Source organism: Coloeus monedula (genome assembly GCF_965178545.1).
Source record: "Coloeus monedula genome assembly, chromosome: 8".
NCBI classification, from domain to species: Eukaryota; Metazoa; Chordata; class Aves; order Passeriformes; family Corvidae; genus Coloeus; species Coloeus monedula.
Window position 1 is genome coordinate 1,356,348 of NC_138788.1, and position 25,557 is coordinate 1,381,904.

General features: G+C 47.5%; 1 protein-coding gene across 2 annotated transcripts in view; it reads left to right on the forward strand.

Annotated features, from left to right (window-relative positions):
* PRKG1 (protein kinase cGMP-dependent 1) overlaps positions 1 to 25,557 on the forward strand; it is a gene marked incomplete at both ends in the record, with an annotated part of 370,579 nt that overhangs the window by 153,149 nt on the left and 191,873 nt on the right. For both annotated transcript variants that reach the window (XM_082285730.1, XM_082285731.1), the window contains one exon: positions 10,624 to 10,737. In XM_082285730.1, the coding sequence (XP_082141856.1) occupies positions 10,624 to 10,737 (114 nt within the window). The remainder of the gene's footprint in view (positions 1 to 10,623; positions 10,738 to 25,557) is intronic.

Genomic DNA, 25,557 nt, shown 5'->3' on the forward strand with positions numbered 1-25,557 from the left:
CAGCACAGCGCAGGCTTTCCTGGGGTGTGGTTTTCACGCTGCTGTGGGGTCAGCAGTGTTGGGTTTTCCAGAGAAGAGCAAAAGTGAAAAGCAGGTCTGGTGAAATCAAGATTTGAGGGAGGATTTTTGTGTGCCCACAGCCGGCCTGGTACAGCCCTGCACGTGGCAGGAATGAGATGGTCTTTAAGGTCCCTTCCCACCCAAACCAACCTGGGATGCTGATTTAGTGTGGTTTAAGCCCTGGTTTCTTGCCTCAGAGCTGCCACCCTGACGCTCAGCTGATGGCTTTTGAGTATCTGAACAAACAGCCCTTGGATGAAAAATTCCCCTTTTTTTTTTCTCTCTCTCTCTCTCTCTCAATCAAGACTGTATTTTACATATTTGGTTTCTCTCCCTTTCTTCCTGCTTTTTATCCTTTGAATCAAATAACCTCCTACAGTTCATAGCACCAGTATTTTTTTCTGAATCGTTGATTCCCTAATGTTGTCCCAACCACTTCGACCATCCCCTTTCTCTGCTGTCTGGAGCGAGGTTATCCCTACGTGGCTTTCGGGGAAACTCAGCTCTGTGTTTTAGCACAGGCAAGGCAGAACAGTTCTGTTTAATCCAGCCTGTCTGTCTCCCATCCTCTCCCTGTTTCCCACTGACCTCTGGATTTTTGGAGTTCTGTGGAAGGAAACAGCCCTTGAAAAGCTCTGGGAGGAACCACGGAGAGTCATTTGTGGGATGAACAGAGAAGGGATTGGGGCAATAAAGGAGCAGAATCTTTAAAGCAGTGAGATCATTATTACGTAGTGTTGTTATTTCCATGTTGTGGTGGAGCCTGAACCCTCAGGCGTGTGGGGGTCTCCAAGGAATCCCCACTTGGTTTGTTGCTGACACTTCTCATGTTCCTGCTTCCCTTCTTGATTGTTCTGGACGCTTTATGATACACTTGGCATTTTAAAATAAAATTTGGGTTGAGCCCCTGATGTTATTTTCCCATCTCTTCCCAGAAGAAAAAAGCTCTGAACTGTCCTTCCTTTCCCCACAGGATGCTTTGGAGGTCTTAAATCAGAGTTAGGTGCAAAGTGGAGTAAATATTGGGGTGAAATAAGGGAATGACAGGCATCCATCTCCCTTGCAGGCTGCAGGATAAAATGGGAAGGGGAGCAGCTCCCGAGGGCCCTGCCTGCACCTTTCTTCCCCGGTGTAGAAGCTTAAATAGAGGTGTTCACTGTGCTGTGAAGGTGGCTGGAAATCCGAGCAGAGCTCCTCTTGGAGGAGAATTTTTGTTAAATGGGAAAGGGTTTGTTTCCCAAAGAAATCGTTCCCTTACTGCCTTCAGGGGAGGAAAAGCAGAGTGAAATTCTGAAGTGCCTGTTCTATCAGGAGCACTTTGCTGTCAGGAACCTGCGCAGTTTTATTGACCAGCTACTCAAAACCCCTTGTGCCCGGACAAGGAATGAAAGCACCAAAGTGCTGCCGGTTGTGTGTAACTCAGAGCCGAGCTCCTTGCAGGTGTCATGTGAAAACATTGATTTACTGGAGATCTTCTCCTGCTGCATCTGAGTCAGTCCAGTGAGAGCTCTGCCTGCCCAGCCTTCCCTGCCAGCCCCTTCAGCCTCATCCCAGGTGTTTGTTTACCAGGAAAGCATGGAAAATAGGGAGGAGAGAGGAGGTGTGCTGTGTGAGCAGGAGACCTGGAATGGTGAATGTGGACTTGCAGCCACCTGGCACTTGGAGCAGTGTGAGAGAAGGGTTTGGCTCTTTGGTCAAACACCGTGGGCTGGAAGGACCAAATAAATCCTCATCCCCAGGTGTCCCTCAGGTGGACTTGCCCATCTCCTCATGCTGTTTAACACAGTCAGGAGCTGTGAGCACGTGCGACATCACCAAGGGTGCAGTGGCCTTTAAAAGCATTATGGCACTGGAGCATTTGGATGAGTCCAGCTAAAACTGGGCTAAATTACCCCTCACACGTAATTATTGTGGTGTGGCTTGAAGGAGGGAAAGACTTCCCTGGTTCTTGCAGCACCTCTCCTCCTCTGAGGACATGGCCGGCCGGAGTGGGAGGCTGGAAGAGCGATTCAGGATTTGCCCTGAGCAGTTTTTTTGTGGGTTTTCCATGGGGAACTGTCAGTGTTTGGCACTGAGCCGAGGGATCTGTTCCGGGCAGATTGATGTGTGGGCGTGCACCTGTGGAACAGAGTGTCAAATATTATGGGTGTGTAAATTTTAATCAGTATTAGTCTTTTATTTCTGTGAATTACGGCTTCTCTATCAAGTGGCTGTCTCAGGGTTTTTAAATATATCTGTTCTTTTATCGCTGCCTTTCAAGCACATGATTATCCTGGGTAAAAAGGGAAAGAAGGGAACGAGTTTGTGCTGTTTTAAGGGATCTCAGCCTTTGGGTTTGGTCTGTTACCTTTGATATGAGGCTGCAGTGATCACATGTCCCAGTATCACTTATCAATCACCTATCAAAAGTGATTTTTGGTTTAATTGAAGGATAAATTAAAACTGACTCCTCCGTCCCCCTGGTTCATTTGTTTATAGCTTCAACTTTTGGTTTTGGTGGAGGTATTTTTGCCTAACATTTTGACATAGAATCATTAAGGTTGGAAAAGCTCACCAAGATTGAGTCAACCATTAACCCAGCGCTGCCAAGGCACCTCTGAATCCATGTCCCCAAGTGCCACATCCACATGGCTTTTCAACACTTCAGGGATGGTGATGCCACCTCCTCCAGCAGCCCCTTCCAATGCCTGACCACCCTTCCTGTGAAGAAATACTTCCCAAAATCCAATTTAAACCTTCCCTGGGGCAGCTTAAGGCTGTTTTCTCCTGTGCTGAAATGCCTGCGGACTGTTTTGAAAAGCCAGGGAATGAAAGTGAGAGCTTTGAAAAGCAAGGGAGGAGGTTTGCAACTAGGAAATAAATTTGGATGGCAGGACCTAACAGCTGTTTGGGGCAGGTGAGCAAAAGATGTCTTTTCTCAGTGTATTCCACTGGGAACATCTCAGTGTTTTCAGGGAGATTATTTTAACTGTCTTAGAAGGGCTGAAAAATGAATAAAACAGGGTTTTGCTCACAAAAGGCTTTGAGTACCAAAAAAGGGTCAGTTTGCACTCCTGGAACTGCAGCCGTAATTCCAGGTTAAGAGGTGCTGAGCCAAAATTTGGGACAAACACTGCAGCTCGGCAGGGCAGGCTGTGTCCTTCCACAGAACGCTCGGGGGAGAAGCAGTTTGCATTTGGGTTTGTTTGCTTTTGAGATTGAAACTTGTTATTTATCGAGGGAAGAGTCATATCTAGGCACATTAGACAGGCGTGCCCTGAAGGTTGTTTGGGCTCTTCAATATTTTATCCAGGGTAAATATGAAACTCATCCCTTCCCTTTGATCACTCTTTGTTCACATCTGGCCTTCAGAAGGACTGGGGTAAGGGAGCATGTGTGAGGATAAACTGCCAGCATCTCCCACTCTCTGCAGATTTTCCTGAGTTTCACCTTAACTCCTTGAGCTCCTCAAAAATCCAAGTGAGCAAACCACGCCTTCTGTTGCTTTCCTCGAGGATCCCAGACACCTCTCTCCCTCCTTTTTTCAGCCTCCTGATGAATCAGGCAGAGCTGTTTGCTTTTTGGGAGCTGTCCAGCTGAGGGGGAGAGCGTGGGATCAGTGCTCATTCTGGGGTGACACAATCCTGCATGTGGCTTTAGGCCAAAGCAGAGCTCACATCAGACAAAATACCCGTGAGCCACACGAGAATCAAGGCTGTGCTGGGGTTCTGGAGGTCACCTCTCCATCCCCCTGAGCAGGGATATGTATTACAGTTGTAAGGATCTTGGACAGCCAGGAGAAATATGTGTCCGTGTATATATTTTCCAAGGTTTTATATGTTTTTTTGAGGATGTGCATGTCCCCTTGGGAGTGGGTCCACCTGTAACAAAATCCTAATCCTAATCCTAATCCTAATAATAATAATCATCATCATATTAATAGAAAAAAAGAATCCAAACTAGTTTTCTATTCTCCCAGAGAGGAGGGACCTGGAAAAACCCCATTTATTTTGCTTTGGCTGCAGAGTTTTGCTGTGTGGGTCGCAGAGGAGATAGTTGGAAATGACCACCCCTGCACAGGCAGATCATTTCCTCTGGGATAATTCATTAGGGACTCTCCACTTCCCCTTTCAAGGGCAATGTTGGCAGTTTGGTGACAAGGTGGACTGGATGATCCTGGAGGGTTTTTCCAACCTCAGTGACTCTGGGATCTCCCGAGGCTGCCACTCTCTGGCTCTTGGTGCTCTGTGCCTTCCTCTCATCTGGGTTTTAGTCCCTACCTTTAAAGCCCAGGCAAAATTTCTTTATCCTTTTTTTTCAGTTGCTCTCAATTGTCCCAACCCCTCTTGGCCCCCGGGCTGCTGTTACAGATTTCGGCACTCACCTCCTTTCTTTCCATTCCCTGCTTTTCCAAACGCTCCTGCAGCCAGGGTAGAAACTGGGATGGAGCTCTGCTCTTATCTCCAGTAATCCCTCCTCTGGAGAGTGCCTTGATTTAAATCCAAGAGGTGTGACTGAAGTCACCACTTCAGGCTGCAGACTCTGTACACGTTGATTCATGGCTTCAAGCCCAGCTTCAAAGCCATTCCTTAAAAGCCAGTGTTAAAAAGCGGTTTTAGGAAGTAATTTTCTTGGTAGCAGGTCCCTGCCAGGGAGGTGGGGCCAGCTTGGTGAATACTTTCTGCTTTTTGGGCACCTGAGCACGGGGTTTGTGCTGGTGTCAGACTCTCCTAAATAAACCTTGGTGCTGGAAATGCCCCCCAGCAAGAGGATTTCCAGGGTCCTGTTTTGGGGAGGCTGTCCCGGTGACTGCCCCAGTTCCGTCACACTGGGACTGCCTCCCCCAGAGGGTTTTAGAGGAGGTGAAATCAGTTTGCTCAACTCAGAACGGGTTTGCTGAGGCGTGAGAAGGGACTTGTAATGTCACCAGATACAGCTGGAGGTTTGAGAGTCAGAATTCAGGTCTTGCTTCATTTACCCTTCTCTTGGGTTTTATCCAACAAGGAAAAAAGCTCACTGGAGGGTTTTTGGGAGTGGGATATGGATGAGGCTCCGTAGGGTCATCAGTCTCCACGCTGACCAGGTGCCCTGTGTTCAGTTCCTCTTCATTTGCTCAACTCTGAAAGATAGAGCTTTAAACTCCTGCTGCAGGTGCCAGCTTAAAACAAAATCGGTCTGGAAAATGTGGTCAGAATTAATTTGGCTTTTCCCAGGGAGACATCTGAGGAAAAATGGTATTTTCTCCATATTCAAAGCACTCTTGCAACAATTTGCTGTGGGAGAACAACTTGAAATTTGGCAAAATATGCATTATTTATTTTTTTCCTCACTAATATTGTAGTTATTCTGTCAAAATGTTCCCGAATTTGGGTAAGGGATAAACCTGTCAGGGCTTACAGTTCCCACATGCTCAGGGACTTGGCACTGTGTTGCAGGGTAACTTGTGATGCATCTCAGGTGCCATTTTTGAAATATATTCAACATTGCTCAGGAAAACCTGCAGCTCCAGACTGATATTTCCTGAAGAAAACTTTCTGCAAACAATCATTCCTCAGTTTTCAGAGCAGAGCTTGAATAGCATCCAACAAATCAAGCTGCAGTCCAAGTGTGAAACAGGCACAGATGAAATCAAATATCGAATAGTCATTCATGAATCCTGCACCGAGTTGAGGGAATCCTCCTCCCACCACTCCTGGCATTTTTGGAGCTGTGTGATGAAATTTGTATCCTAGGAATACATGAGCTCGTGCTGAACCCTGCTTTTTTCAGCCTGGCATGGAAATGTGATGAATAATTAGTGCCTTCATGAGAGAACCAGCCTTTTTTTCTCCCTAAGGGTCCAGGACTTGAAGAGGGCCCCGTAATGTGAATGATGCTCAAATCCATTGCTCTTATCCGTGTTTCAAAGGCACTGCTGGGATAGACAGCTGAAAATAAGGAATTAGGCCTTCCAGGTGTCTCCTGGGTACGGAGAAATATAAGGCAGGAATGTCCCTGGCTCATTCCCCGTGTTCAAGGCTTTACGGGACAACAGAAGAAACTCTTGTTATTGTATAGAAATCCACTTGGATATTCTTGTATCTTTAAAATTTAAGATTTGTTTGGATTTGGGAGCCATGGAAGATTTTGGCTTGAAGCAACAAGTGCCCTTTCCCCCGTGCTGGGAGGAAAAACAGAGATCTGATGATGCATTGCAAAAATTTAGTCTATTACATAAATTACACCCAGGCTGACGAGTTCCTCAGGTCAGCTTAATCTGTTTTGTTCTGTGCCCGGAAAGGGAAAACGACCATTTAATTATTGGGAGGAAAAAATGATCCTCCTGATTGAGGGAGTCACATGAGTGCAATTTACTTTGTCCTTCCATTCATTTGAGGGATGTGGATGCAGTTCAGCCAGAGATGTTATTTAAAGTTTAATTGGGTGGACTCAGAGTGACAAAGCCCCCAATGTCCCCATCAAAACAAAACCTCAGTGCTTTGCTGGTGGTGTTGTAGGGGACAAAATTGATCTTGCTTTGTTCAGACGTGCTTCAATCATCTGTATTTTTACTCTTCTGTGGTTAAAATGATCCGTGTTTCACCGGGCATCCTGGGGAGGTTATTCAGGGATTTGCCAGAGCACAGGCCCTGGCGCGGGTTCCCCATCCTTGGAAATGTCCAAGGCCAGGTTTTGGAGCAACCTGGGATAGTGGAAGGTGTTCCTGCCCATGGCAGGGGGTGGAATGAGATGAGTTTTAAGGTCCCTTCCAAACCGTTCCGCGATTTTCCATGTATAGATGAGTTTCCAGGCACTATTTCCATGATTCCTGAAGCCAGAGCAGAGAGGCACCAGGAGCAATTCAGTGTCAGCCTGTTTTAAGAAGGGCTGTGAGAAAACCCCCACCCTAAATCCTGGCTTTGGCTTTAATATTGTGACTATTCCTCATTCTGAAGTGTAACACTCCGCAGCCACCGCGGAGAAGATTCCCGGCAGCTGGGGCACAGCCCCGTGAATAATTCCATGAATAATGCGGACCATTATCAGTTTGCGTTTCCAAACAAGCACCGGTGCTAGCACGTCTTCATCGGACCGGCTCTGAAGTCAAGCAGCCACTTTGCAATTAAAACTTTAATTGCTCCACAATTAAATTTGCAACTACAATGTAATTTGCACGCAGAGTTTAATTTGGGAAAGTGAGGCTCTGGCTGAGAGGCCCAAGGCTTGGGGATGTGTGCTGGGGACCGGGGCAGCAAGGGAAGCTCTTCCCTCTTGGATTTCACGGAATAACCCCGGGATCATTGAAGTCCAACTCCTAGGACTAGTTTTTGATAAGAAAAGCTTAATTTCATAAAGTTTTGGTGCATCTCCCTGAAATCTTGCAAAGCAACAGGGTGAGGTGAGGCTCTGGCACAAGTTGCCCAGAGCAGCTGTGGCTGCTCCATCCCTGGAAGTGTCCAAGGATAAAGAAACAAAGAACTGAGGCTTGGGAGTGTCTGCAGAACCCAAAATATTTTGAGTTCTGTGTGGTTAAAGGGATTTTTGGAGGTATTTCTGTTGGGAGCGGGCTGGTGGCTTGTGGAGGCATCGATCTCTTTCATTGATCCTTGACTCTGGTCACCTTCTCATGTTCATCATGGGAAGGGAATGGCTGGAGCCCTTGGAACTGGAGAGCTGAAGACACTGAGATTTTTATTTTATGCTCTATTTGAAAAATCATATGCGTTGCCCGTCGTTATGGAATAATTTCTTGCAGCAGACAGGAAAGTGCATTGTTCATATGTCAGCTAAAGCTCCCCAAAACCAGCTCAAGCTGTAAATTAAATATAGTGTTGAATTCAATAATGCTCAATATTTAGACTGAAAAGCAGCATTTGCTGATTCTCCTGCCAGGAGAGAAGCATCTCTTGCATTATTTAGTGTTTGTCTGATGGAGATGCCAAGGCAAGCTGCAGATGTATCTCCATTAATTGATCAATATTGTGTTGCATTTCATTTGGTTTCTTTATCTGGTTGATACAGCAGAATAATTTGTTTTTCTCCGTGGAAAACTGCACTCTATAGGCTGCCAGGTAGGAAAAGAAAATGGGAAAAATCCTACAGCAGCCCTTTGACCTTTTAATGCCATGAGAGGTGAATTTTGCTCACGGTATGGGCATCTTATGGGGAGGTGTTTAATGTTCCAGATGGCTTAGTTACACAGCAGGAGAATGGGAGGCTTTCTCCAGGACAGCAAATTGTAATTTAAGAGCACATTAATTTCTCAACCATAGTGGAAGAGGGGCAGCTTCTCTGTGCCTCTGCTCCTGCTCCAGTGTCAAAGATGGGATACCTCCTCCTTTTGATTCCAGCCTTACCCAGGCTCCTGTCCGGTTCAATCCTTCTCTCATGCACTTGGGAAAAATGGATCTGTTTTCTCCTGCAGCAGCTGAGTTTGGCTAATGAAGTCTCTGGTGGGCTGGTTTGTGGCTTGGTGGAAAAATGCAGTATCTGAGGAGGACTGCAGAGGTGCTCAGCTCTGGAAAAGCACTTTGGAAAAGCGGAGGGGGAGCAGCAAGTGTGGGCTTGGAGCCCTGGCACACCCTCTGCACTGTACCTGGGATAGTGGGGACCAGGCAAAGGGGATCACGTGGCTCTGACCCTCTCTTGAGCCAGTCAGTCTTTTCCTAGAGATCTCCTAGGAACTGGATCCAGCTGAGTCCAGAGGCTGCAGAGCTGGAGCAGCTCATCCTTGCAGGAACCCCACAGGGACAGCCCCAGGGCCCTGTTAAAACCCCCGTACAGCCGTGCTCAGGCACTGCTCGTGCTCTGCAAGGGAAACCTTTCCCCTGGAGACAGTAGGCGGGACAGCTGCATTCACACCTAAATAACTTGGGCATTTTGCAAGTTGATCCCCTCTTCTGCAAGAGAAATTAATTTGGTTTTGTTTTTTTAGAACATTGTTTTGTCCATTCTTGCCAATACCTGCAGTATCATGCTGGGAAATCTTCTCAATACTTTCAAACAAGTCTTTTCATTTCATCACCAATATGTTTCACGTGCCTCCGAACACTTGGGAATAATGCGATCCCATCTGTGCATTACTGCTCAGAATTGTCCGTCTTTCTTTGAAGCCCATGAGCCAAAAGTGAGGTAAAGTCATTCCCTTTGCAGGTTTTTGTTGTAGAGCTTTTCCCAACAGAGCTTTTTGCAGAAAAAGCTGCTGAAACTCAGTTCTGTTAAACAAAAAACGACATCCTTCTAAATAATTTAAGAATCTCGGAAGTGTGTCAGGCCCCACTAAAGGTTGATGTCGCTCATTCTCGAGATAAACATCTATTTTTGTGCTTCTAATTAGATTGATACTTAATATAAAGAAATGAATCAAACATTTATAAGAACAATCATAAAAATTAACTTGTCATGAAGACATCTGAATGCCCCCCAACTCCGCTTCTGTATTACAGAAAACGCTGCTGCCATTTTACACTCCCACAGCCCAGGTAATCTTTTAGGCCACAGTAATTGCCAAACAGCCTCTTTCAGCTTGATAAACAATCATTGTTCCTGACCTGAACGAGTCTGTGTTTCAGTTCCCTGATTGCATTCCGTGGTCCCTTAGGCCGTTTCCCAGTTTGGGGTGTGAGGGGAGGCTTTTTAGTGGCCGCTGAGATTGGAAACCTTCGCTCCTTTTTCCCGCCCTTTTTTTTGGCAGGAGTAGCCCCGTGGCCCCCTCACGTCTGTCCCCTCTTCCTTCCCTCCTCCTGGCTCTTGCTTTCTGAATCAGGCTCTTCAAACCCCAGAAGATTTAAAAGATTGGTCACTTCCAGCCTCCTAGGGTGGTCCTGAGCTCCCTTCTTTCCATACAACCTTGGATTTTAACCCCTCCTCCCACATCCCTTCCAGGCATGGTACAGGTAAGCTGATAAAGCAGATTTTCCTTCATAAAATGAGATATTCAGAAAGGCAAGGGGTGCAGAGATGGGAATTAAATAATAGCCACAGGTCAGAGTAATTTTCTTTTTGATAGTAGTTCTGTTATTCATGGATGAGTGTTCTCAGGGATTAGTTTCTCAGGGAAAATGAGCAAAATTACGCCTCTGTTTTCATGTGTGGTGTCAAAGACCTAAATCTTTTCCTTTTTGAACACAAAAAACTGGGGGACATTTCACCTGGAAGTGTAATACGTGAAACAAAGTTCACACTGAGTTTAGTGTACTGTAAGTATGTCCTGACCATACAGATGCTCCACTAAAAAAGCCTCAAGTGTTGAAAGTTTCTGTTTGCAGCAGCTGGTTTTGACCTTTTTCTGAGTTTATGTGCTCTCCTTCATAATACATTTAATTCCTTTTGAAATTGTAGGGCTCTGGTGTTTTTTGTTCACAGTACAGAATCCCAGGATGGTTGGGGTTGGAAGGGACGTTAAAGCTCATCCCATTCCACCCCTGCCATGGGCAGAGACACCTTCCACCATCCCAGGCTGCTCCAAGCCCCAATGTCCAACCTGGCCTGTAATCAAATACATTTTAAAACTCAAATCCGAAAAACATTATTCTTCCTTTTAAAATGCCTGAAATTATTTAATTGCCCTTTTAAAATGGTATTTTTCTCTTCTTTTCCTCACAGATGGGAAGGTTGAAGTGACAAAAGAGGGAGTAAAGCTCTGCACCATGGGACCTGGCAAAGTTTTTGGGGAGTTAGCCATCCTCTACAACTGCACCCGGACAGCTACTGTCAAAAGTAAGCATTTTGGATGTTTTCTTATCTCTTCACTTGGAAGTTGCAGCCTCTTTTAGATGTTTCACTTTCTCAGTGAATTAAACTCTTTAGGGTATGGATTTCTATATGGAATTTAGCCACTGTGTGTGTGAAGAAGATGCAGAGGAAATGCTTCATTCAGTCACTCAGGTTGATCCTACCCCATGCAGAGGAGCCTGAAGCTTATACCACAGTTTTCCTTGCAATTCCTGCTGAATCTCATGATAATTTTTTTTGTTGTTGCTTAGAAGAACCTTTCTGACCTGTGTAAGTCTTCAAGGGAAACTCAGTAAGCCAAGCTTAGTTTTTGTTCAGGACAAGTCATTGTTTTCCCACTAAGCTGACTAAAATAAATCAGGAAAAAGAATCTGGATGGCACTTGACCCCCTGCCCTAAACTTCTCAGCACTTTTGTAATCTTTTATGAATGTTTTGGGCAAAGGCTTGTCTTGCACAATTAAGCAGAGGAAATAAATCACATTGCTATGTACAACTTAAATAGGTTTTTGTTTAAATTCAGATGCAGAGCTGAGATGTGGGATATAGGTTATCAGATGGGTGACTGAAGCAGAGAGAGATAGTCAATAATTGTGTGGTTCTAAGGGGAAGGAGTCAGAAGGGTACAGATGGCACAGAATAACCCAAACAAGTGGTACAAACTTGAATAATACAAACTAGTGGTATTCTTGTACCAGAACAATGAGCTGTGTGAGTCCCTGCTCAGAAGAAAGCCTTTTCCAAACACCTAACTGTGCTTCAAAAAGAGAGCAAGGAAAAGAACAAACGAGCAGGAATGAGAAAGCAGATAAGTGGATTATTTTCTGCAGGACGTGCTGTTTTCCATAGTGCTGAAGGACCTGACCCATGGTCTCTGTTCTCACCTGTGCAAACCTTGCCTTTTCACAAGTGCTGGGTACCTCAGGTGGTGGTGATAAATTCAGATGAGCAGCAGCTTTGTGTGATAAATACAGCTGGGAAAGGTTGGAAAGAGCTGAGAAAAAGGTCAAATCCTAGAAGAGGCAGTGAGAGGATGGTTGTTGTTTAGTTCCCCTTAGGAATGCAGAGCTAAAAAGCACCTGATCCTCCCGTCCCACGAGTGAGTCCCCCATAACCACTCTGTTCCTGTGGCCGCTCTCACCTGGTTGTGCAAGGGACTCCCACAGGGAATTGCACACAGCAGGTTTTGCTGTCAGATTTCCTCTTACTGCCGTTTCCACGCCCTCAGGCTCCCCTCCTGAGCAAACCTCCAGACTGGCATGTGGCACTCAGCTGTCCCAAATCCCTTTGTCCTGGTTAAACTGGGGGCAGCAGTAAGGTCACTGCTCCAGCCATCCTCAGAGAGACCTTGCCTCGAGGAAGAGAAGCGCGTGTTCTTGTTTCTCTGGTCCTTTCCCACCAGGATTGTGTAATTAGAGTTCTGCTGGGCTTTAATCTCCTTCCCAGGGCCAGCGAGGGACTTGGAGGAATTTTATCTCTTGTTAGTGCACAGATCAGTAGCAATTGTGGTTGTAATGAGCTTGGGGAGCTGCTGCAGCTCACCCTCACTGAGCTGAGGGCCTGGAGGTGTTCACATCACCTCAGGGCATGGTATTGACTTAGCTGATCCTACACAGCTTCAAACACCTGTTTGTTCCTTTGGGAAATGAGCAATAAATGTGGCAAATCCCCTTTCTAGGTGAATGGTGGCAAGTATTCCATTATGCCTGGGGATAACTGCTGCTGCCATTTTACACTCCCACAGCCCAGGTAATCTTTTAGGCCACAGTAATTACCAAACAGCCACTTTCAGCTTGATAAATAATCCTCGTTCCCGACCTAAACGAGTCTGTGTTTCAGTTCCCTGATTGTATTCCGTGGTCCCTTAGGCCGTTTCCCAGTTTGGGGTGTGAGGGGAGGCTTTTTAGTGGCCGCTGAGATTGGAAACCTTCGCTCCTTTTTCCCGCCCTTTTTTTTGGCAGGAGTAGCCCCGTGGCCCCCTCACGTCTGTCCCCTCTTCCTTCCCTCCTCCTGGCTCTTGCTTTCTGAATCAGGCTCTTCAAACCCCAGAAGATTTAAAAGATTGGTCACTTCCAGCCTCCTAGGGTGGTCCTGAGCTCCATTAAGCCTGGGGATAACTTTGATCATTCCAAGGTTTATTCCAGGAGAAATGAAATTGGTGACTGTAGTGAGATGAGACACTCCATCAACACCGGTGGTGAAGAAGTGTCAGGGGGCATCATCCAGCTCCCATTTGGTGACACACTTTAACTTAGGGCTTCCCATCGTTCAGGAGGGAGCTTTCCATCACCTCCAGAGCGTCAGGAGTGTGTTTTGATGTGCCTGCCTGTACTTGATTACGAGGAATTTAAGTGCTGCTTTCTGAGGGATGAAGTTGTGGCAGAGGCTGAGTGAAGGATGGATTTATGGGGGTGTTGAGCTCGGCGTTGCAGCTGGGCCATAATGAGGTGTCAGCTGAGTTGACACCTCCTGCTGCAGCTTGGTTTTATGTGTACCCTGGCTTTGGTTTGTAAATAATAAAGATTTTAGTGTCATTACTCACTATTAGTCTACACGGGCTTTTCAGCTCGTGCTCACTCTGCAGGAGCAAACTTCAAATATAAATCACCGGAGGAAGGGCTTTGTCTTTGCAATAGAATTTAGGAGACGTTAAAATTTAATGATTCTGATCTGACTCCTGCCTCATAACGACCTCTTTAATAAGGCAGTCCAGGGCTTTGCAAAGCCTACCCCAGAAGCACTATCATATTTTCTCCCCATTATTGCAGCCCTAAATAAAAGCAGGGTGGGGTTTGAGTTCAAGCAGGGCCTGGGAAGAACCCAAACCCTTGGGTGTTGAGGAGCACTGGAAAAGGCAGGGACACATCTCCTGACACGTGGCCTTCTTTTAAGATAAATGTGCAATCTTTGACATCTGATTTTGGTTTGGTTATTCTGCAGCGTTTGCTTTACGTTTCCAGATAGTACAGAAAGAATAATAGTGGGGGGATTTGGGAGTTTTTTGGTTTGCTTTTTCTTCTTCTTCTGGTAGAAACTGGTCAGTCTGCTCCAAGTATGCAATTATCAAGGCTTTCTGGCTCCTTGATGCTCACAGATCACCTTCCATGGCACACTCAGTGAAATCCAAATCAGCTGCTAATTTCTCCCTCTCCCTGTGTTGATTATCCGGAGTTCTAGAGTGTCTGCATGCAGACCTGGATGCTGCTTGCAATTCAAAGCAGAACCACAGACTTTCCTTCCTGATTCCAACAAATAATTAAGTCCAGAATGAGGAAAACACCACTTGTTACGGCTACACCTAGAATGATGTCTCTGATCCTCTGTTTTTACAGACATGGGTGGTAAATAGAGCTACAAGAGGCCAGCAAAAAATGACAAAAAAGACAAAAATCCCCCCAGCTGAATTGAGGGTGTGTTTAAGACATTGTGATTCTTCATTTTGATAACAGAAAAGACGTGGGAGGAAGTGAAATTAATCTGCTGTTAATATTGTGCAGAAGCGCTCATTCCTCTTAAAGAATAATGTGTGGAGCAGATTTTTGTAGGTGATTTAGGGCAGATTTTGTGGAGGGGGCAGATTCTCCATCCTCTGAGGATGTTCTGCTTATTGTAGAAGTGGTCTTAACATCTGAAGTGGATTCTCTTGGGGGCAAAATTCAAATAAAACCATCCCCTAGAAACATCTCGGTGCGAGGCTGATGATTTCAGGGGAGTTGCACTCCACACCAGCCCATGTTTTCAGGAGAACTATTAGCAAAAAAAAAAAAAGCAAGCAGAGGCTGAAGTTATTAAACTCTAAATTATGTAAATCCTTTTGCTGGCCCTCAAAAGGCAGCACAAGAGTTCCTCAAGCTGCTGTGCTTGCCAGCTGCACTAATTGTACAAAACCCGGCGCGGCGCAGCGGGATTAAGGCGGGAGCTCGGCCGTTCCTTGCCAAGCCTGGATGAGTTTGGATTTTCCACTGCTGTTTGTGTTTTAATGGAGTCCTGTGCACCGCTTGCTGCAGCCCCAGGAATGGCAGAACTTTGCGAGGAGCTCGGGAACATGGATAATTTGCAAGGAAAAAGAAGGCAGCAGCAAGTTGCCAATTAAAACTGCAGAGACTCGTTAAAAGCCTTGAAGGAGGATGTTGCCTTCAGATGTTCTCCTCTAACGATTACAGGAGCCAGGGTAAAGTTTGTTCCGCTCTCCTTAAAACACGCTTTGGAAAGAAGTTGACTTTAGACACTCCACTGTTTGATTAAAATCTCTCTGATATTACTTGGAGATCAGAAACCTGGGATGGCCCAGCCAGTCCGGTGTGCCTGGTGGGAGACAAATGGATATATAAATGGATATGTAATGGATATATCCTGGGAGAAAGTAATTTAAACTCACCCTTCCACTGCCTGTGTTTTTCTGTGACCTTTACAGGTTTTGCAAGTAATGTGACAGAATGGGTTTGGATTATTCTTCCAAGGGGATGATAATGAGAAAATGATGTTGAGGACAATGGACAAGGTGTAGCAGGGTTTTTTTTCCCCTCTTCTTGTTCAGGAGCATCTTCAGGATGGTATGTCCATGGCTCTGGAGATACAGGCACAGGGATGGGTGGTCCTGACTGAATTTTTAACTGAGGGACAGACCAATCCAAGAGAGATGACAAAAACAGAACGAAAAATTTATTCACCACCTGGGATCATTGTGTACCTGAAACATCCCCAGGTGTGTTGGAATAAGGGTGCCCAGAGCAGCTGTGGCTGCCCCTGGATCCCTGGCAGTGCCCAAGGCCAGGTTGGACACCGGGGCTTGGAGCAGCCTGGGACAGTGGGAGGTGTCCCTGCCCATGGCAGGGGTGGTACTGGATGGGCTTTGAGGTCCCATCCACCCCAAACCAGTCTGGGATTCTGGGATTCACAAGTTCCTCAGGCTCTGCTTCCTATCCCCTTTTCTAAAGCCTTGAAGGAGGTGCTGGACAAAGAGGTGGGGCAGCCCCAGCTGCTCTGGGCACCCTGTGCCAGGGCCTGCCCACCCTCCCAGGGAACAATTCCTTCCCAATATCCCATCCATCCCTGCCCTCTGGCACTGGGAAGCCATTCCCTGTGTCCTGGCCCTCCATGCCTTGTCCCCAGTCCCTCTGCAGCTCTCCTGTAGCCCCTTTAGGTCCTGCAAGGGGCTCTGAGCTCTCCCTGGAGCCTTCCCTTTACCAGGTGAACACCAGGAGGTTCTGGCATCATGGGCAGCTTTAAGACTGGGTATTTATTTATAGGAAAACCTTTCAGTGTTAAATCCATGTTTAAAAACTCTCCAGACCTGTTTGGCCAAGCAGATAAAGTAACAATAAAGAACAAAGTAGCATTTGTTGTGTCTGGTACGGAAGGAGGGTGATCACCATGCAGGGGAAATGGAGTGCTTCAGTTGTTCTGAAATACTTGTGGAAGTAATTTTGTTGATATTTTTCACGTTGATTTAATTGCAGAGCGGAATGAGCTGAGATCCCATCACTTAAACACGGTTATAAGGAGATGATGACTTTCTCTGTGCAACCCTTGAAGAATTAGTTAATATTAACAGCAGATGTCAGATAATTAGTTCATAAGAGCTCCCATTTCATCCCTTTTTATAGATGTCACTGAAAATGTTGTGGATGTTTGAAATATGGCCAGAGCAGCTGTGAGAAATGAGGTGACTGAACTTTGCTGTCGACAGCAAAGCTTCTCTTTGGGCAGAGTTTGATAAACAAGGGGATGCAATGGAGTATTTGCCATAAATACTAATTTATGGGCTCGGTGACACGTGGTCCTTTCCTGGATTAAAATGCAACAGACAGCACAGGGGCTGGATTTGCCCCACATTATATAAAATTTCTCATTCTAGACTATTTCCTGGTTCTAACTGGGGAACAAAAAGCCACTTGGTACCAAAACAGACCAATTTGTGTTTCAGAACCAAAGCAACAACTGCGTTATCCATGTTCTCTAAAGCCACTTTTAGAAGCTCCTTGATGGCATGAAATCACCCCAAGCTGCCTTTCCTGCTGTCCATAGAAGCAGAGTTTTTAAAGATTGTTTTGCCCATCGTAATTCAAGGTTTTTCTTTCTGAGAGACACTGGATTCATTTAAACATTTGATGGATTGTATTGGAGGAGTTGTGCTTCCCTGCATCTCAAGCCCATCGCTTCCAATAAACTTCCACTAAGGGAATCATAGAGCAATCTCCCTAAAATAAGCTCAAATATGGTACCAGTCAGTAAAAGTTACTGCAATTTTTATTGCTTTCAGCCAGGGTGTAGCAGCACCATTTCCACTGGCTGATCCCTTGGGACCAGGAGCATCCAGCTGCCTCTGCTTCTCAGGTAGCAATGGGCTCCAGGTCTCTCCAGCCCACAGGGAACAGGAGGATTTTTTCAGTGTTAAACCTACTACAGGTTTCAGTGATTATTAATTTTAATTACTATCCCCCCTCCCATCTTTCATAATACTGTGGGGTTATTGTGAGGAAAAATGTGTGCGAACACCGATGCTAAAATGATTCTTCTCTTAAATACTCCACGAGTGTAATGTCAACTAAGGTTTCCTTGTTTTCCAGGCCTTTTTAGCTATGGCAAGGCTCAGAACAAGGCAGGGCAGCCTTGGGATGGGGCTGGATCAGTGGAAAGCACCTTCCCCTTGTGTCTGGACATCCCTGGAGAAGAAGAGACAAAATCAGGGGAAATCAGAGAATCCCAGAATGGCTCGATTTGGAAAGGATCTTAAAACTCATCCCATCCCACCCCCTGCCGTGGGCAAGGACACCTTCCAGTATCCCAGGCTGCTCCAAGCCCCAATGTCCAGCCTGGCCTTGGACACTTCCAGGGGGATACAAGCTGGCAGCTCGTGTGGGATTGCCCAGGAGGGGATGGGGAGCAGCTTTTGTGTGCAGTTCGGGGGGAGCTGTGGAGTTTGTTGTGGCTGACAGAGCTGCTCGGAGTTGTGCTGGGAGTGGGTGGCCCGCTCTGGACGTGGCTCTGGGTTTTGGGGATGGCTATTTTCGGAGTGTGAGGTGTGGGTGGAGCAGATGGATGTGCCATGTGCTGTGTTCCACAGTGCTGGGGGTTGTATTTAATGTATGGATAACAAAACAGAGGCAAACATGTCTCTCCTACTACGCTGCTGACTTTAGTAGTGGGGTGTTTTCCCTACTTTTCCCCATCTGTCATTGCTGATTTACCTTTAGGAATCTGGAATCCCTTCCAGCAGGCTCGGTGTCCTCTTGTACATCACCCTGCTCGTTTTGGGGCTGGCACCACAATCCAATCTTTCCCAAAAAATACTCAGCTGAACCTGCACCAAGCAAATTGTTCGCCACCTCCTATTCGGGGAGCACAATCCCCTCAAAACTGAATTCTTGGAGTCAGCACAAAGAAAAGGTGAAAACAGCAGCTTGTCCTTCTTCCATTCAAGCTCTCCTAAATTCCCAGCTGGATGACAGTAGTGGGGAAAGTTTCTCACATGGAGAGAACTAGGAGGAAAGCATTCCCTTTCCCTGCAGCACACGAAAGATAGAAGGTGTCTATGGAGAAGGTGCATAGAACAAAATCCCAATCCATGTTTATTTCTCCTGGGATCTTGGGATCAGCTCAGTCAGGGGGCTGGTACCAGAGTCTGGGCCTCAGGTTTGCCCCTGGCTCAGCTGGGCTGGATTTTCAGCATCCTTTGAATGCCTGGGCACAAACATGGAGCTGCTCTTGGGTTTGGAGCTGCTGGGTGTGAAGAGTGGATGCTGTTCTGTCATTGTGGGGCTTCTTCACAGAATCATGGAATGGTTTGGGTTGGAAGGGACCTTTAAAACACCATCCAGTGCCACCCCTGCCATGGGACACCTTCCACTGTCCCAGGCTGCTCCAAACCCCAATGTCCAGCCTGGCCTTGGACACTGCCAGGGATCCAGGGGCAGCCCCAGCTGCTCTGGGCACCCTGTGCCAGGGCCTGCCCACCCTGCCAGGGAACAATTCCTTCCCAATATCCCATCCATCCCTGCACTCTGGCAGCACTGGGAAGCTATTCCCTGTGTCCTGGCCCTCCATCCCTTGTCCCCAGTCCCTCTCCAGCTCTCCTGGAGCCCCTTGAGGCCCTGCAAGGGGCTCTGAGCTCTCCCTGGAGCCTTCTCCTCTCCAGGTGAGCACCCCCAGCTCTCCCAGGCTGGCTCCAGAGCAGAGGGGCTCCAGCCCTTGGAGCATCTCTGTGGCCTCCCCTGGACTCTCTCCAGCAGCTCCAGGCCCTTTTTTTGTTGGGGACCCCCAAGCTGGAGGCAGCTCTGCAGGTGAGATGTCACCTGAGCAAGGCAGAGGGGGAGAATAGCAGAGTAAAGGGCTGGGCTGCTCCTCCAGCCGGGAAGCTGAGCCTAAACCAAACAGAGCCACTGTGGAGGCTCCTGCCTTTCCAAGCTGAGCTCCTGTGATCTCCCTGCTGATGTGTTCTGTGGGAGTGAAGATCCCTGGAAGGTTTTTAAGGGCATGAGTGTGACTTTGCAGAGGAGGGCTTCAGCCCCGGTGTGCTGCCAGGGGTGAAACTCCAGCCTGAGGGAACAAGGAGCAGCCTTGCCGCTGTAGATGTTTTGCAGACAATTCCTGTGTTGATAAAAGGAAATCTCTTCATTATGCAGCATTCAGCATTCCATCCTTACTGCTGGTACTCTTGCCATGCTTTGATTGCCTCACGCTTTGATAGCGGGGCTGCTTGGTGTCTTGATTTCAGGGATGTCGTTTGAAGTGGGATTTTTTTAAACAGCCCAGGCATTGAGGGGAGATGTTTCAAGTGAGGAGAAGGCTGTGTAGGGCAGCTCGAGCCTTCCTCTGCCACAGCTCTGTATTACTGCTCTGACATGTCAGTTTAAAATACTGATTAATGCTACACATCAGTTACGCTTCCTAAAAGAAGCAGAATTCTGGAGAGGAGCTGAAAATCCCAGTGTATTTTCAGGGATTGTGTGGTGTCTCATCAGAGTCCCTGGCTTTTTCAGCTGAACTGCTCCAGGACCCAACAGCTGACATCTCCTCCATAACCATAAATCTATTTGCTTGTGGCAATGATGCAGTAATAATCAAATTGATGGAATAATAATAATTCCAATAGTAATACTGATTCCAAGGATGGAATCATTGATACTGGAAAAGACCTTCAGGATCATCCAATCCAAGCTGTGCCTGATGCCCACCTTGTCCCCAGCCCAGAGCACTGAGTGCCACCTCGAGCCCTTCCTTGGACACCTCCAGGCATGGGCACTCCAAAGCTCCCTGGGCAGCCCCTGCCAAGGCCTGAGCACCCTTTCCATGGGGAAATTCCTGCTGCTGTCCAAGCTGAGCCTCCCCTGGCCCAGCCTGAGGCCGTTTCCCCTTGTCCTGTCCCTGTTCCCTGGCAGCAGAGCCCGACCCCCCCGGCTGCCCCCTCCTGTCAGGGACTTGTGCAGAGCCACAAGGTCCCCCCTGAGCCTCCTTTGCTCCAGGCTCAGCCCCTTTCCCAGCTCCCTCTGTATCAAAATTACCCCAAAGTTACCCCAAAGCAGTGGCTTAGGGTTGGTTTCTTTGCTATTCCAAATCCAAGAAAATTAATTTTACCACCATGCCCCTTTCCCAGCTCCCTAATCTGACAATATTTGCTCAAGTTTGGGATGCTGTAGAGGGCTGTAGTTTACTCGCATTTATCTGCTCTGAAGTTCCCTGGAAAAGATGGATTTCATATTATTTTAGTGCCAGCATTAAAAGCATTTGGATACCAAATAAATTGACAAAACTGCAGATAGGCTTTTTAATTAAAAAGAAAAGGCACCAAACAACTTCTCTGTATTGCACAATTGAAAAACTCATTATATTTCATGAATTACATCTTCTCTGGGAATGGAGTTGGAATGGGAGTGCTGTTATTTATCGTTAGGCTGCAATAAAACCCATCCAGACAACAGAAACGTTGACAACTGCATTCACTCCTCTGAAGTTACTTGTAAAACCCTTTTACTCCAGAATATCAAAGTCAGTAGTGTTTGAAATGGGGTTGGTGAAGCTCTGCCCTTTGCAGCCTCTGCCTGATGCCCAGCTGGAGGAAATGAGATTTAAACAGTGTCTCTTTTTAATTAACTGAAGGAATGAGGAGCGTGGGAAGAGGCTCAGCTATGTTTTGTTAGTTCTTTGTATTTTTCAGGGTAGTCCATGGCCTCTGTACACAGCAGGAAGTGCAGGTGCCACCCTAAAGCTGTCTTCTCCTTTCCTCTGATATGTCCTGGACACCCTGGATTGGTTTTTTGATGGGAATTGAGTTGATCTCCAGACATTTGCATTGAACTCTAGACATCTGAAGCAATCTGACAGCACTGGGAACTAAGTGCAGAGATCTGAACAAGGCAAAATCCTAGCTGGCTTTGAAGAAATTGAATTTTTTCTTTATTTCTTGTGTTTGTTTTTCTGCTCTGAGGTGACTCTGCCTGACTTACTTGTAGTAGAGGGCAGGAGTAGAGGCTGATTAAATTCAGCAACTCACCCAGCTCGGAGCCTGTCTTTTAAACTTGGATTTTCTTCATTGGCAAGGCAAAGGGAAGGATTTTTTTTTGGCAGAGTGTCACTGTTGAAGAAAGCAGCACTTGGGGACTGTGATTGACCCTCTGAACTGGCCCTGCTGAGGGACCTCAGGGCTGTGTCCAGTTCTGGGCCCTCCCGGCCAGAGAGCCCTGGAGGGGCTGGAGCGTGTCCAGGGCAGGGAACGGAGCTGGGAAGGGGCTGGAGCCCCAGGAGGGGCTGAGGGAGCTGGGAAAGGGGCTGAGCCTGGAGCAAAGGAGGCTCAGGGGGGACCTTGTGGCTCTGCACAAGTCCCTGACAGGAGGGGGCAGCCGGGGGGGTCGGGCTCTGCTGCCAGGGAACAGGGACAGGACAAGGGGAAACGGCCTCAGGCTGGGCCAGGGGAGGCTCAGCTTGGACAGCAGCAGGAATTTCCCCATGGAAAGGGTGCTCAGGCCTTGGCAGGGGCTGCCCAGGGAGCTTTGGAGTGCCCATGCCTGGAGGTGTCCAAGGAAGGGCTGGAGGTGGCACTCAGTGCTCTGGGCTGGGGACAAGGTGGGCATCAGACACAGCTTGGACTCCGTGGGCTGGGAGGGCTTTTCCAGCCTCAGGGATCCTGGGATTCTGGGATTTGAAGGTAGGTCATTCCTGGCATGCCAGACCATTGAGCTGTGGTGCTTTTAGCACCATCAGACACGTACGGAGCCACTTGGAGGAAAAACCCCTTTTCTTTCATTACTTTAAAGAGGCCTCCTGGGCAAAGCCCTCTGGGAATTCCATCCCCACTGGGTGAGCATGAGGAGGGCGCTGTGAAACCAAGGGCTCTTCCAGGAGGAATTTGAGCAGCACTGAAAAGGTCACGCAGTGTAAGCATCTTTGTGATGGGTGTTGGGAGAGCATCACATTCTGAACAGCTTACACTAGAAAAAAAGAAAATCAAGGAGCAAATGGCAGTGAGTTCTCCAAGGCCTCATGCTGGGAACTCAGTGGGATGCCCAGAGCTTCATGACTGGGCTCATCCTTAGAGGAGATGGGAAGGAGGTGGGAGGAGGAGCACTTGTAGATGGGGAGCTGATGAGGGGGACAGGAGCTGCCTGGAGTGGGATGAATTGGCTGAGTGGGTGTGAAAATGCCACGTGGTGGGTTTGTCCATGTCACCAGCCTTATTTCCCATGTCACCAGCCCCATTTCCGTAGGGTTTTGCTCAGATACACCTGAGTGCCCACAGCAGAGACGCTGCTGGGATGTGCCTCTCCCCCCTTCCTGGCCCACATTCTCCACTTAAAGGCTGTTCAGCATCTGATTAGATCCTGTGTTCTCTGAGGAGTCTCTTGAACCTCTTCAGAGTCATTTTTTGTTCTTTGAATTTCTTCTGCCTCTGCTTTTGTAATCCTTCATCATTTCCGAGCACTGCTGTGATTCTTCTGTTGCAAGAGATCCCAAATACAGATTTATTGTTGTCAGGTACTCTGCTGAAACAGCACCATTGGCTTTGTTCTTTGGGGAAACGGGGGCAATTTTGGAAAATTGGGCTGATTTAAGGAAGCAGATGAAGGCTGCCGTGCTTTGGGTGTGAAAGAGAAACTCAGGTGCTCTGCCTGTGATAATCACACACTTCCTGTGATCCTGGGCTTGTGTTGCTTGGAAAGGACCTCAGCAAAGCTTCTCCAACCTTCCTCTGGGAGAGGGGCTGCCAGGGCAGCTGTGGCTGGTCTTGGCACCCTGAAGGTGCCCTGAACCAGAGGGACACCTGCTTGGAAAAGAAGTTTTCCTTCGCGTCCAACCTAAAACTCTCAAACTGCGTCTCCCAAGCATTGTCCCGAGTTAGGAGGGAAGTTTGGCAGCAGCCACTCTGTAAGTGCCCTCCTGGGAGGTGTGGGGGTCAGGGATCCCACCTTTGCTCCTGCTGTTCCCGAGGAGATGCAGCAATGTCCATCTCCCGTTGTTCCAGTGCACACCTCTGTATCCAGGGACACAGGAACTGTGCTGGGAAGGAGTCTGGGTTAAACATTAACCCTCCTATCATGCTAGAAACACCCCTTTGGGTTATTTTTAACCTCAGAGTGCACTTTTCCCTACAGCTGGATAAACAGTTGCCAGCAGGAGGGAGGAGAGTGCATGGGAATGGGGAGTGTGGGACGGGGGAGAGCGGTCAGGGCTGCTGCAGGTAGTGGTGACAAAACAGGGAAAAGTGTTTAAAACCCTCTTTATTCTGCACGGTGGTGTTTGGGGAAGATTTAACAGCTTTAAAGTGCTCACCTGCTTCAGACTCGGAGCTGTTTGGACACAGCCCAGTTTGTGTGGGGACATCAGGAGCCCTGCAGAGCTCATCCCCATTGTCCCACCTTTCCCAGGGGACGACATTTCCTTTTATTGGAGGGAAAAATACACCTGGAGTGAAGCTCACAGTTTCAGAATGGGTTGAGATTTCTGCTTTGTTCTGGAAGCTTGATTTTGGATAAGCCCTCCTGCCTTTTAGCACAGGTGTTTGGAAAACTGGGGTAATTTGAATTTACATTAAGCCTGAGATTGGAAACTTCCTGGGGAGGGGCTGGTTTATCCCTTACAATCAGCACTGCGTGGGGATTCTTGGCTGTAAATGCAAGTAATAATTATTTGTGTGCCATTGCTGATGTCCCCAAAAAATCTGTGCCTGCCCCATCCCTGGAAGTGTCCAAGACCAGGTTGGACGGCCTCGGAGTCTTAAAGGGAGTTTTTAAAAACCCATTTTCAAAATGAGAGATTTTGAGTCTTCAGGGAACCAAATACTTCAAGGTTGGTTGGGATTTTTTTATTTGGCAGCACAAATATTTGCCTGCTTCAAATGAATTGTAAAAGCTTTATGGTGTTTGCTTAATCACTGGTGCATTTTTAATTGTTGCTTGACAAACATTGTAATATCTAAAAGGACTCAGTAATTCCCCAGCTTTATGGAGCACTGGGAAAGGAGATAATCTTGTTTTGGCTGCTGCTACTGTAGAGTTTATTGGGGTTTAAAAGAAATCCTCCTTCCAAGTCGAGGGAGATGATGATGGTTGTATTTAACAGCTAATATTCAGCTCCTGCGTCATTAAAACAACAACCCCCCTCAGTTATGGGCAAATAAAATGCTGCATCACTCCATCAGCTAGTGCAAGAAACTGGGAAGCTCCTGGGCTTTGCAGTGCCCTCATTCCCTCCTGGTTATTAACAAAAGTGTGCCAAGGCATCAGTGAACGCGTATTTTCCCCTAATTAACCCGGTGCAAACGTATTTGCTTCCAGGATTGCCATAAATATTTGTGTGGAATGAGCTTGCAGGCAGGTCTGGGATGGGATACACTACACAGGATGACCATTCACTGCTGTGGTGCTTCTCCCACATCCTGGTAATCCAGAGCCCCAGGAGCAGCTGGCAAGGCAGGCTGTCCTTCAGCTGCTTTTGGAGCACGGCATTTTGGCAGGAGAAAAGCAGGGATGTGCTGCACTGTGTCCAGTGGGAATGGGGATATATTATATATCTCTTCCATGGGACTATATGAGACATAGATGTAAAACCAGGCGTGGGATCAGGCAGGCTCATTAGCACAGTGCCGCTTGGGGTCGTGGAATGTGTGTTTTAATGGCTTTGTCATTAGCGTCTGGAAAACAATGGTTCCATTCTTGCTGGATTAGCCGTGGGTGCTCCTGAACCCGGCACTCCTGCGGTCTCTTCCCAGATAAATTGGTGTATCTCGAGCACACTGATGTGTTTATCACAGAGACGCTCTGGTGCCAATCTATCCCCCAGTAAAATGCCAGACTTCAATAGGTTTTGTGACAGCTGTGGCTTTTTTTTCCCATTTTAATAAAATCCCGCACTGGTTTGGGTGGGAAGGGACATTCAGGGTCATCTCATCCCACCCCCTGCCGTGGGCAGGGACACCTCCCACTGTCCCAGCCTGCTCCAAGCCCCAATGTCCAACCTGGCCTTGGACACTGCCAGGGATCCAGGGGCAGCCCCAGCTGCTCTGGGCACCCTGTGCCAGGGCCTGCCCACCCTGCCAGGGAACAATTCCTGCCCAATATCCCATCTATATTTCACCTCTTTTAATTCAGAACCCTTCCCCTTGTCCCATCACTGTCTGACCACAGAAAGAGTCCCTCTCCCTCTTTTTCAAAAGCCCCGTTTCGATACTGGAGGGTGCTTTAAGGTCTCCCTGGAGCCTCTCCTTCTCCGTGCTGGGAAGATGGAGAGGTGGCAGAGATCCACTGAAAATGTGCACTTTTAAATTCCTCTGGGGAAGGTTTATGGCTGGGATCAACCAGGAAGGTGGAGCAGT